Below are 21,221 nucleotides of genomic sequence, written 5' to 3'. Positions count from 1 at the left end.
TCCCTTCACTTTAGAAACAGTTTTTAACTTTTAAACTTTTCTCCTAATTTTCCTCAGGCACCCTCTACTTATCACCACAATTATCTGTCTCATGCTGACTCACCTCTTACTACTGCAGCACTAGAGAGGAGACATCATGAGATGAAATGGGAAAGTTAATAGTGCGGAGACTGAGTGAAACAAGAGAAGACAAAGCCTGAGAGCAGCTCAGCTATCCTGTCTAACTGTGTACAGCTTCCAAAACCGGTCCCATATTTGGGCAAATTTTGATGCTTAGTCACTCTCTTGCAAAGAGTTGCAGCTGATTTTTGTGCAAAGTCAGTGATTCCAAATATGACCTAGAATCATCATCACGTCACCATTTCAATTTAAGCATTTCAGACCTGAGGTGTAGTTATAGTGTGCACTCCTGTAAACAGCCCATGATTCTGTAACTTGTAGAACCACCTTTAGCAGCAATAATTTAACAGTTTCTCACATCGCTTTGGAGGAATTTTGTCCCACTCTTCTACACAACATTGCATCAGTTTATTGACGTTTTTCAGGCAACCATTCACCGCACGCTTAAGATCCCAACATCACATTTCATTTGGGTGGAGGTATAACAACCCAAATAATGACCTCTCCACCGCTGTGCTTGGCAGTTAGTGTGAGGTGTTTGTGGTGATATGCAGAAGTGTTGTGGTTCGTTCAGACGTACCATTGTGAACATGAGCTGTGCTGGATTTAGAGAGAAGAGGCTTCTTTCTAGCAACCTTTCTAAGCAGAACATACTAGTTCAGTCTTTTTCTAACTGAACTGTCATGAACTTTATCATTTAACATGCTAACTGAGTCTGAGATGTAGCTCTCCAGGTTTTTTGTAGTTTCTCTGAGCATTGCACAGGCTGATCTTGGGAGAATTTTCTGGGATGTCTTCTCCTTGGAAGATTATTGCACTGTGACAACACACATCTGAATGCTGCCACCAAATTTTTCGCTTTAATACAAGTGCTTAGGCCCTCCTAACTCCCTTGAACGCAGCACAGATGTGTAGGTTTTTCAGACGACTATAGCAGTAGACAGTAATTTGAGTCTTTTAAAGCATTTATAATGAGTCCATGAGTCTAGCAGGAAAGATGAATGGCCTGCGCAGGTCAAACAACAGTCAAATTGAACATTTCCACTAATCTCGATTAAACTAAGTCATTAAGCAATTGCTACTACACATCAAACTACACAAAATACACACTGAAAAATCCTTCACAATATCTTAAAGTAATATGGTGTTAATATAAGCCCATTACACTTGGCTTGCAGAATTGTTTTTGTTTGCAAATGTGTGTATGTGTCTTTCTATGATTATCTTTTATAAATGTGTATAAACAAATGCTGTGAAGTTATCTTTATAAAAGATCAAGAATATCAATAAGATCAATGATATATAAAGAAAAATAGTCAGTTTTGCTGTGTTTTTGACTACTTTCTTCTTGTCCGTGTGGACACATGTAAAACTCCTTTCAGTCTATTACTCTTCACCTCCTGATTCCTCTTTTAAACCCCCATTTCCATCATGGTAACTGATGCTCTGTTATCAGGCAACACATCAGAGACTCTTTCCTCCCATACTGCACTTCCTTTGACCTTTGCCCTTTGATCCTGTTGACTGCTGTGCTTTATTTTACTGTCCTCGTCAACAGAGGTCTCTGATCTGCCAATACATTAAAAAAAAAAAGACAGATCTGGCGTGGATGTGTATTCCTGCATGTGTTGTGATACATCCAGATGGCTAGAAATGGTTTGGAGAAGCCAAGCAAAAAGACGATGACAAGCTAGGTCCTGAGAGGTAAGGAGCAAATACAGAAAACTAATAAACAGCATCCAGTGTCGCTGACCTACAAAGTTAAAGAGTTCACAACTAATGCATGAAGCAGGAGGAAAGCAAGTGTAACAATCACCTATACACAACAAGATCATGGTCAAAAGCAGAATAAGACTATAAAGCAGGACTGTGCACTCGTTACCTCAGATAAAGCTCAAAGTAGAGTGTGATGCTGTAAGGGGTTATGAACAATGATAAACTAATAACCAACACAATATTCTGAGTGGCTGCCAAAGCCTGTGCAAAACCTGGACAAGGCACAATGCTGATCTGTATGAAGAGTGGGTGGTGTGCCCCACTTCAACAGCTCATTAGATCATGACGGCCAGTGCAATGATGAACAAGAGTGATGAGAGAGCATTTATCATGGAGAGAGAGAGACAGAGGGTTCAAGTCCACTCAAAACATTCCTGTGGGTAAGTGAGGATAAAAGGCAAGAGCTTTGCATCCTAAATAAAATCATTAATAACTGTCACTCTGACTTTATTGTTCACACTAAATTAAATCTGATATGGAGTACTGTAGCTGGGGTTTTGGTGCAAAGCTCTTAAATTAAATTTTGCAACTGGCTCTACATTGGGTTGGGTTGAAAATAGGCATTCGCATTGTAACAAGGCTAGTAAGGAAATTGTGGGTTTTATTTATATGCCATCCTCAGAGTTTTTGCCTATCGAGCATACAAGCCACTCTTCTGTATCTGTTACTTTGTGACATTAACTGTAAATTCACGTGTTTTGTGCATTGTATGCTGCAAAAGTCATTCGTGATAAAGGATGTCTTCATCTTTTTGGGCTTTCTTCAAATAACTGACTAATCTAAGTTTAATCTGAGCTGATTTAATAATAAACTTTATAAATGCTTCTGTAAGTGAGACCCTTGTATCCTTTGGTTTCAGTGATTGCTTATCCAAGTGGTATGCAAAACAATTTTAAAAATGCTGTTCTGACATGGTATGTGTACACAGTGGGGATGCCAACAGAATAAGTGAGGCAAGCAGTGTTTGCTAAAAACAGACATCATGTTTGCATTAGAGCTGGGCGATATGAGATTTTTTCATATCACGATATGTTTTTTTCATTTCAGGCGATAACGATATCTATCACGATATAAGCCAAATAACTATATTTGTAAGATTTAAATGTGCCGTTGCTCACAAGTAAAATGTGAAATAATCAGCAGCTTGTTTTTATTTAAATATTTATTTCCCATAATAAGTTCAACGGGGTAGATGTACTTAAGGAACATGAGACTTTTTCAGATAAATAAAGGCAAATATTGCAAACTACACAAAAGGCAGCCGCTAAAGCGTTTAAGTTTCAAAATAGAACAAACGAAACAGACTAAATTGTCAATTCCACTTAGAAACAAAATATTAATTCTAAAAATAAATCTTAGTTTGTTTTACAGAAGAACAGACAAAACTGACTAACTTTTGTCAATATCAAATAAACTGAGAACTAAAAGGAAATTCTCAATCTCTCCTTGTTGTATAGCTGAGCTTTTCAAACAGTTTTAACAGTTACTTTAGTCTGACAAAAGCCGAATGACGAATTAGCGCTTCCAGTCAGAGACTGAGGCTACGTCCACACGTACACGGGTATTTTTGAAAACGGAGATTTTCCATTTTCGTTTTAAAAAATAATCCCGTCCACACATAAAGGCAGAAATGAAGGAAAACGCTGCTATGAACATGCCAAAGCAGCAGGTGGCGCTAGATTCCTAACCGTGCAGAAATGTTGGCCAATCAGAAGTCTAGAAGCCTCGGTGGGAAAAAGTAAACAAAGCTGGGGCATAGAAGCAGAACCGAGTCGTATGTGTGGAGGGACAGTAACTGTGTGTATATGTAAGCATTTAAACACTGCAGAGAGTAGAATTAACAGTAACAGTATTGTAGAAATTCATTTCACCGAAACAATAACGTGGCGCAGTGTGACGCATGCACCAGTTTATTGTATTTCCAGACTTGCTTTCGGCACAATTTACAGTGCACGCTACTCTATTTTTGTCAGACTTGAAATAGCCGAAATACCTTCACACTACGGACCTTCTTTAGCTCTTCCGTTCGACAATCTCTCCGGCATTGGAACCATCATCTGTTTTCTCTTCGGTCACGCTCGGTTGATTTTTCTAGTCGGCACACTCATTTCCTCCATTACGCGCTGGCTCCATTACCCGCTGGCTGCTTCCCAAACAAACACACGTGCGGCTTGGCACTTGTGCTGTACGTAACAAGTCACGCGACGTGACGCTGCGGCTGTGATTGGTTCGGCTCTGCGCTACTTAATTTGGATTGGCTGACCTTTTTTTTTTTTTTTTTTTAAGAGGACAAGAGCGGCGAGGTCTATCGCGATAGCTTAATTTCTCTATCGAGTAAAAGTTATATCGCGATACATATTGTTATCGTTCTATCGCCCAGCTCTAGTTTGCATCCATCGTGTAACGTCATGCCATCTTTTGGCCATACTTGACTATTGTCTCTGGAACCTAGCTTGACTACAAGCCTTTCACTCTGCTGTGTAGGTCATTTTCCTGGGCGCTGCTAGCAAGAGCAGAAGTCTTGCAAACTGAAACAAGGGAAGCAGTATTTTGGCTCTTTTTGTGAGCACATCAAGGATTTACCTGTGATCCTTAATGGAGGATTGTCAAGAGACTAACCACAGACAATTTTGTGAGTTGTACCTCCCTCAGCTTCCACTGTTCAGAGATCAGTTATGATACTGCATTCAGTACTATCTATAACTGTGTAGATGTATATGGAAACTCTAAACTGAGGTAGCTGTAACAAGAAAGCAATGAGAAAATGACACTATGATTAATATCTGAACGGAAACATCTGCTGTGTGGATTTAGGATGTTTTGCGAAGCAGTTTTTAACAACTCCTTTCGCATGCTTGGAAGCACCAGCATCATGACTCAGGTGATGGAGAGTAGGCTCCATATGTGAAGTCTACAAAAAGCATCTTCAGATTAAGCTCAACCGGAAAACAACAAGCGTCCCTGGCTAATATCTAGCTAGCTATTTACAACGCTTGCTAAAACACAATTTTAAAATCACAGTCACCCTAACCCTTAAGTGAAATAAATCTCAAACCAGTAAAAGCTATACGATCTTCTATTAAGGGCTCTGTCTGAAGGTGCTGGCAGTTGAACCAATTTAGCTCAACTGCAAGGTCATGATGAAAGATGCTAGTAAATTCTGATAACCACCACAGAAAGCAAACAGTTAACCTTGCATGAGTGGAAAATGAGTCCGTCTGTTTGCTGTAACTCAAAGAACTGAGACACCTTAAGTGTCAGACTCATTGCAAAAGAGATGGGAGACCTGTAAGTGTTATGTGCATTTATGCAGACTATACTGTAGGCTTGTTGAATTTGATTAAATTGGTGATTCAAAAAAGAATTCTAACAACATATTTGCAACATTTTTCTTATTAATATGACAGTGATTTCACTCCGCCCTAATGTGCACACAAGTACAGCACTATAGCTGCATTTACTTCCTTAGGTAAGTGTATATAATGGCATATTAAAATCAATACAGACCAAAGCATGTTTACTGCAGGTCTGAAGCTCTTCTTTGCAATAACTCATTTTGTTATAGAATAAACTGATGAAAATAAGATGTTCTCTCTTTTTATATGCATATTAAAAGGCATCAAAATTCTCTGCACATTTTCGCATGCCGGGGTATGGACCTGTACGTGCCCATGTTTATGGGTGAATGAATGAGCATTGCGACTCTGTTAACATCTGTATTTTGTATTCGAGTGCTGAAAATGGAAAGTAAATGTCGAAGCTGTAGGCCACCATCTTCCTCTATTTTTCGTGCCTCCTGCAACATTAACTGTCCAATCGCAAGATAATGGAGGGGAAACCAATGTAGCGTTCATACAGAGCAATGCACTACCTCCCTGGTGGATGTGTTTGTGTGTGTGGCTGGATGTGAAGAAAAAAGGAGAGAGACATTCAGTATTAATTGTGTTTTTAGGTAAGTGTTTGTGCTGCAGTGTGTGAATAGGCTTTCAGTTGTTATGGGGTGAAAGAAAGAAAAATGTCAGAAGAAAAGAGAGATTAAGCTCTCTGGGGAGTCTGTGTGTGTGTTTTTGTGTGTTTCTGTGTGTGTCTATGTATTGTGTAGCCACTGCTTTTAAATCATGGAACAGAAGAGTGGCAAAGAAGAAAAAGCTGCATTCCAACGATACCCGGTGGGCTGGAGGAGGCAAAATGAGGGGCAACAGGGGAAAAGGGGGAGCCTGTTATGCTTCTACGCTTTAACAAACAACTCATAAAACACCTCGACACTGCTGGGAACAATACTGGAGACACAGGACCAAACCTATATACGGTGGGGGAAGTAATTATTTGATTCCCTGCTGAATTCCAAAGAAATGAACAGTCTTTAATTTTGATGGAAATTAAATTTTAATCGATGCCGAATACCAATCCAAAATGCAAAAAACAAAAACCACATTACATAAGAGTTAACAAAATTGATTTGCAAGTCAGTAACTGTATATAAAATTATAACTGTATATGTAAATAAGTATTGGATGACCAAGTAAAACATGACTTAATACTTGGCGGAGAAACCCTTGTTGGCGAGCACAACGATAAGACGTTTTTTGTAGCTGGTCACCAGGTTTGCAGACATCTCAGGAGGACCCACTTGTCTTTACAGAGGCTGCAGCTTGGCAACTTGAAGCTTCTGCTCCCTCCACAGATTTCTTACAGAACTGAGGTCTGGAGACCGACTAGGCAACTCCATGACCTTAATATGCTTCTTTGTTGCCTTGGTGGTATGTTTTTGGACACTGTCACACTGGAAGACCCATCCATGACCCATCTTCAGTGTCTGGCTGAGGGAAGGAGGTTCTGATCCAAGATTTCACAGTACACAGCATTTCTCCTCCTCCAACCACGGTAGGTTGATTTAATGCCTGAGAGCTTCATTTTGGTTTCATGTGACCACAGCGCTTTCTCCCAAGCCTTCTCTGAATCATTTAGATGTTCACTGGCAAACTTAAGGCAAGCCTCTATATGTGCCTTCTTGAGTAGGAGGATGTTGCAGGCACTGCAAGATATCAGTCCATTACAGTGTAGTGTGGTCACAATGGTCTTATTTGTGACTGCGGTCCCAACTGCCTTCAGATCATTAACAAGCTCCTCCGTTGTAGTTATGGACTGATCAATCACTTTCATCATGATCATCCTAATCCCAAAAGGAAGATCTTTCATTGAGCTCCAAATCGAAGGCGATTGATCATTTTATACTTCTTTCATTTCTGAATAATCAGGGCCAACTTAGATCAAATGCTTATTTTACTCAATGACAGGCAAATCAGTTTATAACTTTTACTCAATGTGTTTTTTCTCTCCAACAAAATGAAACTACCATAAAAATTAGAGACTGTTGATTTCTTTTAAAGTGACCAAACTTACTAATTCAACAAGGGATCAAAAGATTATTTTCCCCACTACATAGAAGGGAAAAAACGTTAGAAGCCAAGAGAGGTGCATAATGACAACACAAAGTTGAGCGGTGAAAGAATAATGGATATCTCCACAATTCTTAATCTCATGAACTTAAGAGGCTTTGGAGGCTTTATGGATGAAGCACACTCACACTCCCTCTTACAGACACACTTAAACAGCTCACATTTTAGGGCACGACTTGAGCATTTCACACGTACACAATCGAGCTCGTACCGGAGCCTCTGATTTCCCCCGAGGCCCACGGGACAAAAAAGAGATGCAGTGCAGAGAGACATGTGTGGGGGTTGTTAAATCAATACTTTTGTGACTGCTGATAGATAATTGATCTCATCAGCGGGCCTGTTCATGCACACCCACAACCCTCCAGGAAAGCAGGAAACACAGAGGCGTAGTTCAGTAGAGCAGGAGAGGATGTGAAAGAGGGCGAGGAGGGAATAGCACGGGGAGGGAGAAAAAGGAGAGAGGCAGGTGCACACTCAGTGAGAAGATATAAAAAAAAGACACTGAAAGAATTAAGATGGAGATTAGGAGTGGGAAAAGAGAGAAGCAGAAACTGCTAAAGAAAAGGACTGAGCGAAAAAACGGGAAGATTAAACAGAGTTCCTTGATTAAAAATAAGTCACTGAATGGGAAGAAGTTGTCAAAAGAATCATGGAAATTCAGTCTCTTCTTTTCACCTTCCTCTTGGTCTACGGTAATAAAACTCTTCATTGTGTTTTTTATTCAGATGAATTACAGATGCACAGTGGAAGGAGTTGAAGCACTATTAATTGCTCCCATATAATAAGTTATGTAACTTAAAATTGAAGCACTTCATTAGCTTGGATCAGCATAAAACCCTCCTTCTTCAATCAGACCAAATTCAGTCAGGAAATGCAAACTGAAGCTCACGAAAAAAACAAAAAAACATCAGCTGTACAAGCTGTTAGTCTGCAAAAGAAGCAAAATAATGTGGTACTGATATGACATTGAGCAAACTAAACTCTGCCATGCAATATTCCTGAAAGCTCTTAAGAAGGTGCCGATCTTCTAAAAAACACTGCTGGTAGTCTGATTCCTCTGACAGATATCCATTTTGTTCTTTTTTGTAATTATTGGTACACAGGATTAAGCTATAAGAGGCTACATAGAATTGTTAGCAGGAGAATTTTCTTTTCACTTTCACTTTTTATGAAACATGAACGGGGTGCAGGGCAAAAGACACACTGTGAAGCCAGATTTTAGTAATAACTACATGCAAAGCAGTGTATAAACATATGGAGAGAATAACTTTTCAGTACATTATGGGAACTCTCCAGCAGCTTACACCTATTGGAGCATAGCTAAGGAAAGGTTCAGGGTCACCCGATCCATCTCGGACTATAAGCTTTATCAAAAAGTAAAAGCTTTAAGACTAATCTTTTACTTTTAAATATCCTAGGAACCATGAGTGTTGGTAACTGTTTGTCTCCCCCCTTATTTATGCGCCCCCCTCTTCTCCTGTGGTGCTGACTCAGGTGACTCAGCACAGAATACAAAAGCTGGGAGAACAACAGGCAGCCCCAGTGAGCCATTTTCAATGTTGTGAGTGACAGTGAGTGGCTGTGTGCAAAGGAAAATGTTTTGCTTTCTTTGGAATTTTAATTTGGGGTTTTCAATAGATGTAGTGGCTTCCCCTGGAGCCTATCCCATCTATCATGGGGTGAGAGGCAGCTTATACCCTAGATGGGTCACCAGTCTATTGCAGTGATATAACTTGTTGTGAACTTGCCTTATTTGACTATTTTCAACCGGATACTTTTAAGGTTTCCTCCCCTCATCCCGTGGCCATTCTGCAAAATGTAGCGATCAGTGATAGTTGTGATTTATTCAGTAAATATAAGCTAAACAAAAAAGGAAAAAAAACAGCACCCACCCACCTCTGCTCATTACTGACTTTTTAACTATTTCCATAACATGAATACCAGTAACATAACAGTCAAACGTGTGGATGAGTCACTTTGAGTCTGTACTCACGACCCAAATATCAGTCACACCTATCAAATTCAAATTCAGATCAGATATCGGTCCAATCCTGACTCAACACGACAAAAGGATAATCTATGCAGCAAATCCATTTAATTCAAATCTGTGTTGTTCTAAGTTTACTACACTATGGGTCACCAGCAGTGCATTGATTTGGAAAGAAGGGAAAAAAAGGATCAGCACAACCACCCACGACATCAGGCTTCTTAGCCTGTCTTCAATAATTTGCATAACACAACACAACTGTGCTGGAACATTAAAAAAAAAGGCAATTTGTGGCTGTTTGATCTTTTCTCAACTTTCTGCAAAGAGCCCACAATTCAATTTAGCAATGCAACAAGTCACCCCTTTTAAAATGATTACGACTCGAGACGACCGAAGCCTGAAACACGTACGTGTGATTCTGGCTTAATGGATAAACACTTCAGTGTCTGCGTCACAAAAGCAAAACTACACACAGCATACATCTATTTGCTTTTATCTTAATTGCCACTTGTGGCCAAAGTGTCTTCTGCTCGGCCGAATTTATGCAGTTAATAAGCAGACGAACAGACGCGTCGCAAACAGTGTGATACACGCTGAGAGTGGGAATAAATGCAGTGTGACAGTGCAGTCAAAAGCCTCTGAGGCAATGACAGTAACACTGGTAGGCAGGTGGGAGCGGAGCCGTCTGCTCACCAGTCGCTGTGCAAGACTGACAGCTAACCTCTCAGCACACACACGCACCGATTCTGCCAGTAGTGCCAGTCTCATTTAATGTTGTGCACTGCGGCACATCAAATAGCACGAAGCTAAGGCAAATACAATGTCCGCACGCAGAAAAAATTACCATGAGAATGTGTGTCTGAAGGGTTTTATCCTATTCTTTTTTCCATTTGGCTCACCAGAGACTGCCAGCACCCACCTCACTGTCACCAACTCCATCACTCAGCCTCAAAGACAATTCAGTTCACTGGAAAAACAAAATTCCATGCTTTCCGAGCTGTTGTGTCAGGATGAGTTTTTTAAAGTGGACGGTGGCGTTGTTGCAGAATGAAATGACAAGATAGGGTGGGCGTCGCTTTTGTGACTGTGTTGTGTATCCCCTTCTATGAACAATGGTGACAGGATTTCTTGCTCAGTTGTGTGGATGAGCACTTACAAATATAGATTTGTGCCTGTGTGCTGGTTATGAGTTCAGCAATCCAATATTTCTACTCATTTCTACTCATCCGGACTCTTAAAGCTAGACTGCGCTGATCTATAGATCTGATCTGCTGAATTCAGTTCCATATTTCATCTGTTCACTACAGTGCGAGGAGGAGAGCTAACATTTGGAGCCCATCAGCTTTTCTTTGTGTGGTTTTTGACTTTAATGCAAACTGGCCGTGCCTTGTTTGCTTTAACTCTCGTTCTAAGTTGTTTTGTTGCAGCTAACATACAGCGGGGAAAATAAGTATTTGACACATCAGCATTTTTATCAGTAAGGGGATTTCCAAGTGGACCATTGACACAACATTTCCACCAGATGTTGCCATCAAGCCAAATATTGACGTCATACAAACAAATCAGAACATATAAGTATACAAGTTAAACCACAATAAATAAAGTGAAATGACACAGGGAATAAGTATTGAATACATGGAGATAACAAGGGGCAAAATGACATAGAAAGCCAGGAGATCACCTGAAATCTGTCAGTATTGATAGAGAAATCCTGTCCCCTATCAGTACTAATTGATATCAGCTGCTTTAGTCCTAATTGATGGCCTATAAAGGCTCCTCATTACCCAGAAGGCACACAGGAAAGACTTCATGATGGGTAAAAGCAAAGAACTCTCTCAAGATCTTCGTAATCTTATCGTTGAAAAGCATTTTGATGGGAATGGTTATAGGTGCATTTCCAGAATGCTGAATGTTCCTGTGAGCACTGTGGGGGCCATTATCCGGAAATGGAAAGTGCATCAGTTCACCATAAACCTGCCACGATCAGGTGCTCCACGCAAGATCCCTGTCCGAGGAGTCCAAAGAATAATCAGGAGGGTTCTCCAAGAGCCAAGAACCACTCGGACAGAACTTCAGGAAGACCTTGCATCAGCAGGTACTGTTGTTTCAAAGAAAACTATAAGCAATGCACTGAACCGCCATGGCATCCATGCACGCTCACCACGCAAGACTCCATTGCTGAACAAAAAGCATGTCAAGGCTCGGTTAAAATTTGCGCAACAGCATTTGGAGAAGCCTGTGGATTATTGGACGACTATAGTATGGTCAGATGAAAGCAAAATTGAACTTTTTGGCAGTCATTCTACACACCATGTTTGGAGAAGAAATGGCACTGCTCACCACCCCAAGAACACCATACCAACAGTCAAGTTTGGGGGTGGAAGCATCATGGTTTGGGGCTGCTTTTCAGCAAGGGGTACTGGCAGACTTCATATTATTGAAGGCAGGATGAATGGAGAGATGTACCGGGACATTCTGGATAGAAATCTGCTGCCATCTACCAGGAAGCTAAAAATGAAAAGAGGGTGGACATTTCAGCAAGACAATGATCCCAAACACAAGGCCAAGGAAACAATGAAGTGGTTTCAAAGAAAGAAAATCAAGTTGCTTGAATGGCCCAGTCAATCACCTGACCTAAATCCCATAGAAAATCTATGGAGAGAACTGAAGATTAAAGTTCATAAAAGAGGCCCAAGGAACCTTCAAGATTTAAAGACCGTTTGTGTGGAAGAATGGGCCAGAATCACTCCTGAGCAATGCAGACGACTGGTCTATCCATACAAGAGGCGTCTAGAAGCTGTAATCACCAACAAAGGCTTTTCTACAAAGTATTGAATAAAGTGTGTTCAATACTTATTCCCTGTGTCATTTCACTTTATTTATTATGGTTTAACTTGTATACTTATATGTTCTGATTTGATTGTATGACTTCAATATTTGGCTTGATGGCAACATCTGGTGGAAATGTTGTGTCAATAGTCCACTTGGAAATCCCCTTACTGATAAAAATGCTGATGTGTCAAATACTTATTTTCCCCGCTGTATATTGACTTAATATCACTTACAGTGCTATGAAAATGTATTTGCCACATTCCTAATTTCTATTTTTTTTTTTTTTAAATATTTGTTAAACTTAAATGTTTCAGATCATCAAACAAATTTAAGACAAGACAAGATTATTAAGGGAAAAAAGCAATTAGAGAAAAAGTAATTGCCCCCATGTTAAATCATGGGTTAACCATCATTGGCCGTTATTTTAGCCGTGATTTTTGGAAAGCTGGGTTCACAGAGACATCAATGGGAGAGTTCCAAGGAAAACATTCGGTGGAAAGCTCGAAGGTTTGCTTCCCGTTACATATGGAGTAAAAGTAACACAGGATTTCAGTCAGTCAAACATGGCGGTGGTAGTGTGATGGCCTGGGCTGGTTTGCTGCTTCAGGACCTGGACAACTAACAGAAAATTCTCAAGGAGAATATCTAACCATCAGTTCATGGCCTGAAACTCAAACTCACATGGGTTATGCAGCAGGACAATAGTCTGAAACACACCAACAAGTCCACCTCTGAATGGCTAAAAAACAAAACAGTTTGGGAGTTTTGGAGTCAGTTATTATTAATGCTTGAAAACCCTTAAATTTGTCTGAAATAAAACAACTCTGCAAAGAAGAATGGGTCAAAATTCCTCCACAGCGATGTAAAGACTGATTACCAGTTATCACAATTGCTGAAATTGTCATTTTTGCTCCCAAAACCCAATCAGGGTTTAGAAGGCAATTATTGTTTCACACTAAACCAAGTAGGTTTGGATAGTTTTTTTTCCTTTGATAAATGAAATCATTTAAAAATAGCATTTTTTTAAATTTACTCGGGTTATCAGGTTAAGATTTGTTTCAGATCATCACCTGAAAGTGTGCAAATATGTCAAAACCCCCAATAAAAAATCAGGAAGGGAGCAAAAACCTTTTCACACACTGCAACGTCACAACTCTTGTCAGGTTTATTCCACACTGCATGTGATGCATGTCGGTGTGAGGCGGTGCACACACAGTGAAACTGAACTCATCAACCATGGTAACAGTAAACATGCACAGGAAATAAGAAAAAACAAACAAGGACCCCGTTTAATATGATGCTGATGTCCACCTTTAACAGCAGAGCACTCTAGTGACTCTTCGGTGTTTTCACCATCAAATGATTTTAACAGTACAAAGTGTCTTATAATGCAAGCAGGCTGAAATGAAACTGGATCCTATACATATCTCTATAGTGTCTTAGTTGTGTGTGCTCAAGAGTGAATCATATCATACATTGTAGGGAGCCCTGCTACCACTGCTTCCATGATGCCAAAAATAAAACAGACAGGGTGAGTCATGGCTCTGCTTATGCTGGTCTCTCTTATTAGGGAGTCCCTGCTTTGAATCAATATCTTCTAGTTGTGACATTTGAAAACATGTTCTTTAGTACTAAAAGAACTAAAATAAACCACCATCAAATCCGTGCCCCAAAAAGAAAGAATACGAAGAGTGAAGCCACTGGAGCCTATCCCAGCTGTCATAGGGGGAGAGGCAGGGTACACCTTGGACAGGTCACCAGTCTGTTGCAGGGCTAACACTAAGATACAGACAACTATCCTTACTCATATTCACACCTATGGACAATGTAGAATCATCACTTAACCCAACCCCGCTAACTGCACTGTACCCGGAGAGAACCCACGCAAACTCCACACAGAGTAATGATGCATATAGTGTAGTCACGTTTCCTTATGCAGCAAATGGTGAGATAATCGATAATTATGTCCATGCATGTGGGGTTTAGGGCCCATTCAAGCCAGTGTATTGAGAGTCTTATCAAAACTATGAATGCAGAAAAGTACCATTAGATTTTGATCCACCATTTGGAAAAAATGTAACTGGCAACAGCTTTGTTTTATCAATATGATAATAATCACAAACACACTGCCAATCCAGTAAAAACATATCTGAATAGAAAAACACAAAATGGAACACTATCTGTCATGGATTGGCTTCCCTAGATCCTGGACTTCAACATTGCTGAAGCAGTGTGGGATCATCTTGACAGAGAACACAGCAAAAACACTGCAACTCCCCAAACAAAGCTTTTTTATGCCTTAACTTCATCCTTCTTGTGCGTCATTGCAAGTGAGCCCCAAACTTAGTCTCTGCAGAAAGCTTTGACCTCAACGTTGTCATCTCTGCTGGACACTACTCTGCCCACATTAACATCACACCACCATAGGCGCCACAGGTGAAGCCACAGCATCACCATCACAGAGTGCTTGCAGCTCTGACAGCCCAGCAGACGTGCACTGAAGCATCTCAAAGATAGACATAAAATATGAGTTACATCATTTTAACAATCACACACATGACTGGTAATTATGTGACTTTTAGGACAATTGAATAATTCTTTGAAGGAAATGTCAGGACCTAATAACCTTCCAACACCACACTAGGGACACAAACAGACACAGAGCACATCGATTCAATGCTGTCAACACAAAGAGCTGTTTGTTGGCTAAAAGGCAACATAACCTGAATTACCACAGACTCGTTCCCGACCTTTGCACAAGCCTCCCCCAGAGACATACAGCCTTAAGCAGCATGAGTGCCAGACTTGACAAAAACACTTTCTGCTGTAAGTTCACACACACGCAATTATATTTCTTCTCCCACAGAAAGCCAAGAGCTTAATTTCACTACGGAGTTGAGGCGCAAAAATATACCACAGGTAATGTAGTAATGTGGTTATACTCCCTGAGGTCCTTTGTGAATATAAAGGTGGTTTATCAAGCCCTGTATTTAATTTCCTTCTGCCCACTTCCTCGTTTCTTAACCATGCCATTTTGCCTTTTATCACACCTGAAATTGCCATGTGTTAATAACCGAATCATCCTGGATGAAATGATTATTTTGAAGTTTTATGTGAATTTGTTTGAGCACCAATAATTAGTTGAATTATGTAACCTGAAACCTGTAATAAATCTGTAATACACTATAATAGCATTAGAAAAGCACAAAGGTGGTTGTACTAAAGTTTATTATGATTAACATACACAGCCTATCCAGCTTCCTTCAGAGCATATGGATGAAGCTGTTAACCATTCTGTTAAACTAAACTTCAAAAGTAAATCTCTAGAAGTTAGACTTAGGGCATATTCTCATGGCAGTTAAACAAATGCATATTATGAATGTTTGTTTTTTTTGCTCAGACTCTGATGAGATGATCAACAGTACAATACTATAATTGCAAGCATCCAGTTAGCTTAGCTTAGCATGGAAATTGGCAGAATAGGCAAGCAGCTAGAGGGACTCTGTCCTTCTCATTGTGATGTTTCCAGGAAAGCGTGAACACCTGAGCAATTAGCCATTGCACCTGGCTAAGAAATTGTTCCGACACCTAACTCTACAATGAAAACTGTAGCTTTCACAAGAGATACACTGTGATGTTGCTTAGTAATCTTACGGCAGTGAGTAGATTTTTTTATACTATAGACCAATTATGTAAGACATTATTTAAACATTTGAGATCTCACATGTCAGGATTTGCAACTTTTTGGACTTTCATAACATGGTAATTATTTTAAGCATATGCTATTAAATCAATAAAATATTCAAAATAGCTGCAGCCAAGGGGTTTAAGTGGGTCAGAAAATCATTATTTCTTTTCTTGTTATCATTTTGTATGCATTTAAATGTCAATAAAGCTGCAGTTTCTGTATTTTAGCATTTGGCAAAATAACAAAACTAAAACGAGCAGAACTGCTTTGCATTGCTTTTTTTTTTCTGTAGTGGCAGATGATTGCAAGTTCATTGTTTAAAATAGAGGTCCACAAGTATAAGAAAATTCAATTTTCACTTTATTTCACATGCCTGTAACAGATTGTGGATAGGAAGAAGAAGGGTTATCTTGTTGAGTTATATGGTTATTAATTCATATTGTGACGTAACCATTATCATCATACTATAATAACTGCAGAGTATGCATGTCTGTAGGTTTATCCCCAAACTCCTCCTGATGACTGATTGGTACAATCTAAGATCCCAATATTTCTAACATCTACGTGGTTAAAATATTTACTTCAAATAAAAGTACTCTGTCTTTGTATCAGCATATAAAAACAATGGTTTATGAGTGTACACTCCTGTTTTTATGTACAAATATAGCGTTTGCACATTCATAGGCATGTTACACGTACAATTTAAAGCTTATGATAGGGTTTAATTTTCAAAAACAGGCAGGTTTTTATTTTCTATCTGACACCCCTTTACAATTCCATGGCATGAACTGAAGGGGATAAAGGGTCACGATAGCTGGGAGATTGAGGAGAATCTTTCCAGGCATTTGCTTGCTACACTGAAAGAGCCATGCTCATGTAACCATACCAAGTTGATTCTGTTCATCTGGATGTAGTGAAACTCCCAAATCTTGGGATCCCAAATCCCAAAAGGTTGATTCTGTTCAGATGAACGAATCAACCTTTTGGTATTTGGATGATTGAGCATGCATCAAGACATACCAAGTTTGATGCCGGCATGGGAAAAACTGCCTGTGGGATGGGTTTTTGCTAATATATCAAATGATCAACTGTGTTGCATTGGTCAAAAGGCTAATGTGAGGTTACTGAACTAAGTAGTCTGCAGTATCTGTGGTAAGGCTTACAGTAAAAACTAAACTGGACTAATACAGAAGAAGGCTAGAAGTCATCAATTTGAGTTTAAGCTCTTTAGCATCACTTGTCAAATTCCACCTTTAATCTATCGTTAGATTTTATTATTGATTTTACAGTAGTTATCAATACAAAACCTGCCAGTATATTCTAGGATGTAGTTGGCTAAATTAAAAAAAGAGCTGTAAACTTCAGTCTCAGATGAGTCAAATACATCTCTGCCCACAGAGAAACTCAATCCATATTTTTAAAAAGGCTGTTTATAAATTACATTTAAATACGGAATCTACATATTTTGTTTTTCTACTATTAAATCCCTGATGCTAGGTCAGAGTCACTTTTTACCTTGCTTCGCATAGTGACGGTCCGAGCTAATGCTAGAGAAATAGATTTTAAGGTGTAGCAGAGGTAATGAAATGAGAGGACACCACTGACCCGCTGCAACAAGTCACTGAAGCTAGTGACCTCACCCTGTCTCACACTCACAGTTTCTGGATACTAGCCTCCACTCACACAACTTCACTGTCCATACTGTCTGTATGCTAGTGCTGATAGGCACAGTGCGGTTTCTCCTCATCACTAATCTGCTGAGCACGTGGTGCCCGACACTCATGGACAAACCCGCAATATGTCTCTGGTAGGAAGTACGATTGCTGCGTGAAAACCCTAGGACTTCCTGTCCCTCTGCGCTATCGGGAAGTACAGACTCAGCTCACAGTGGAGGGGCGTACGCTTACACACATGCACAGACACTTACACACATGCTCCCCCAGGGCAACAATGACTCAACAGCTTAGTAATCAACCACAAAGACACACACTGTGCCGCAGCTTTACACCAGCAGCATCAAAACAAAACGAATTAAGTTTGGAGGCTGGTAGGCAAAAAGCATCCTGCATTGCTGTTGCAGAGCTCTTGCTCACAAACCATGGTCAGATCTGTCCCTATACTATCGTAAGATGTTTACCTTACACTTTAAAATCCCATTAGATTAATACACTGTGCTTTATTAATAAAAACAAAATTGAATTAAATGACTTTGAGTGGAGAACTGTTGTGATCCACACTGGTAAAGCACATCCCTGAACCACGCCCTGCATGTCATGACTCATCAGTCCCCCTCTGTTGTCCATCCATGCCAACAGGGAGTGGGAAGGGAATGAGAAAGACAGAGAGAGCAAGACAGACAGAGAGAGAGAGAGAGAGAGAGGGAGGGGAGGTCATCAACAGAAGAATCAATGATGAGGATGAGAGGAAAGAAGAAAAGGAGATTCTCATGCTGAGAAACAAAAGAGAGCAACAAAGACGTGAGCGCACTGTGGGTGGGACTCACCAGCTCGACCGAACCATAGTGTTTCCTGCTGAAGTCTCCACGCCTGCACCCCAAGTCCTCTGAGGCAGAGCTGTAACACAGAGGAACGGTCAGACTCAGATGCATGTCCTATGTGCTCTCATCACATACGTATACAATGCATAAACTGTGACATTGTTCATACACAAGTGGCAGTTGCAGCATCTGTTTTTCTACAGTCTCTTTATCATAATATACATAGTATAGTATTACTAGAGAACACCTGTTTGTGTTTGTGTGTGACTCACCATTCTTCACATTCAAACAGTACATGGTTACAAGGCAATGCATGCAAAGAAGGCGTCTGCACAACTCGGTAACCTCTTTAGCTTCTGTTACTGAGCTGTGTTTTCCACCGATGAGGAAGACCAAAAAGAAAAAGAAGAGCTATCTGACTTGATTGGTAAAGTCCTACGAGGCCCCGTGAATGGAGAAGCTGGAGACCACAGGTAACCCTAACCCTGCTAACTCTTTCCACATGCACGTCCTGCTTATTTTCCTCTGCTAACACCTATGTTTGGGTGCGCTGATACAATGATCCTGCCCATCAATGTGCTTAAATTTCCAGCTATTTCATCACACCGTGAGATATTTTGGCTTATTTATGCATATCTATGGTCTCAGGTATGTACTTTTACTGCTTTAAATATTTATTGAATGACAACTGCATTTGAAACACTCACTTTTCAGCTACATGCTTTGAGGACAGGCAGTAGTGAATCACACTACAAGAATAAGTCATTGGAGCCACCTGAGGCTACTGGTACTCATCACTTAACCGCTTAATGCATCGTGTCCTCCATACTCACAAGCCACCAGTCAGTCTTGTGTCACATATAAACAATTTCAAGTTGGCTTTATCAAAGTATTAAGTATTTATCAATGCATTATAACACACCACGAGCTGGCTCCTCTCACACTACTATCTCACTTTTCATCTAAGCACCACCTGGATAATTGTAGGAAAATCAGGGTGACTAGGTCAGTGGAGCTGCCAGAGGATAGAGCCATTTAATTATTCATAGTTGCCTATTACTTCTTTTATGCACTATGCTCACTAAAGGACTATAATATCATTTATTAAGTATTTACTATACACTCACCAGCTACTTCCACTGCTTATTAATGGATTTAGGCATGAAACATGGTCAGGACAACCTGCTTAAGTTCAAACTGAGTATCAGAATAGGAGGGGAAAAAGGTGATTTAAGTGACTTTGAAAGGCGACATTAACTCAAACTAAGGTATGCAGAATAGCATCTCTGACTGCATAACACGATCAACCATTAAGCAGATGGGGCACAGTAGCAGAAGACCACTGTCAACAACAGAAGTGTAAACAACATGATATCCCGCTCTGTATCAAAGGTTCAGGCTGGTGCTGGTGGTTTAATGGTTTGGAGGATAGTTGCATCCCATCCCTTTGTCCCAGCATGATAACACACCATGTCACAAAGCTCAGATCATCTCAATCTACAGTGGGGCAAAAAAAGTATTTAGTCAGCCACCGATTGTGCAAGTTCCCCCACTTAAAATGATGACAGAGGTCAGTAATTTGCACCAGAGGTACACTTCAACTGTGAGAGACAGAATGTGAAAAAAAAATCCATGAATTCACATGGTAGGATTTGTAAAGAATTTATTTTAGGTGGGGGAACTTGCACAATCGGTGGCTGACTAAATACTTTTTTGCCCCACTGTAGTTACCTGAGCATGACAGTAAGTTAATTATACTCAAAGAACCCCCACAATCACCAGATCTCAGTCTAATAGAGCAACTTTGGGATGTAATGCAATGGGAGGTTGGCATCATGGATGCACAGCTGACAAATGTTCAATAACTGTATGATGCTGCTGAGCCATCATGTACCAAAATCTCTGATGGATGTTTCCAGCACCATGTTGTATCTGTGCCTTGAAGATTTAAGGTAGTTCTCACGGCGAGTGGCCAGTGAGTGTCTAAAGAAAAAAAAAATCAAATCCATATTTTCCACTTGTTGCCACTCCTTCAACATGAGTATTGGTAAGTAATCATCTTCTGCTTGTATTCACATTGGATTACTAGTAAATGTGAACTGTGTACTGTAATATGGGAATTCTATGTGGGGCTGTCTGTGCTTTTATATTATTTGCCCTTTCCAAATTTACCATTTTAACTACTGCTTCTTGCCCTTTGCACAGGATATTGTTTAGAGGTAGGATCAAAAGTTCCGAGGGGAATAACAGAAACTGGGGTGGCGGGTGAAAGCAATGAAGAGGGCAGGGGTACAAAGGTGAGACTCTTAGAGTTCAGGCGGGAGTCAGCGAAAAGGTTGCCATGACCCAAAGGGCACTTCTTTCCATTTTCAGTTATCCTACTTGTCCTTTTGGTCATTGGCATTAAATTCATATTGCGTCTTTCCTTCTTATGGTTTTCTTTTCTTTTCTCTGTCTGTTTCTCAGTATGGTGTGGCTGCCAGCAGCACAGTGACTGACCCGGGAGCTGTGTCCAACTCACTTCTGATTGAGATGGGGGTCCTGATTGAATTAGGCTCGAGTGATAGATGGAGATTGGTGTGGAGAGATGACTGCTGGTGATACACACTCGCACAGAGTTGACACAGGGACAGATTCAAACCAGTGCGCGCACACACACACACACACGCACGCACGCACGCACGCACGCACGCACGCACACGTAAAAGTTAAAAAAAATACTAATACAAAAAATTTAAGTGTTTCTCCAATATGAATAACCTTATCTGGTCCTAAAAGCATTATAATGGAGACATAAAGTAGTATTGCACAGAAGGGACAGAAAATAAGGAGCTGTTTTCTCTCTGGTTTAAGGAAAAATAA

At 40.2% G+C, this 21,221-nt stretch overlaps 1 protein-coding gene across 9 annotated transcripts in view; it reads right to left on the bottom strand.

The window, feature by feature from the left end:
* garnl3 (GTPase activating Rap/RanGAP domain like 3) overlaps positions 1-21,221 on the bottom strand; it is a 101,636-nt gene that overhangs the window by 47,751 nt on the left and 32,664 nt on the right. For all 9 annotated transcript variants that reach the window (XR_013970854.1, XM_080875830.1, XM_080875832.1 and 6 more), the window contains one exon: positions 18,366-18,435. Coding sequence is in view for 8 of the 9 variants with exons in the window: in XM_080875830.1 (XP_080731956.1) it covers positions 18,366-18,435 (70 nt within the window). In the remaining variant the exon portion in view is untranslated. The remainder of the gene's footprint in view (positions 1-18,365; positions 18,436-21,221) is intronic.

Source organism: Rhamphochromis sp. 'chilingali' (assembly GCF_963969265.1).
Source record: "Rhamphochromis sp. 'chilingali' genome assembly, chromosome: 2".
NCBI lineage: Eukaryota > Metazoa > Chordata > Actinopteri > Cichliformes > Cichlidae > Rhamphochromis > Rhamphochromis sp. 'chilingali'.
This window is presented reverse-complemented; position numbering and strand designations above follow the sequence as displayed.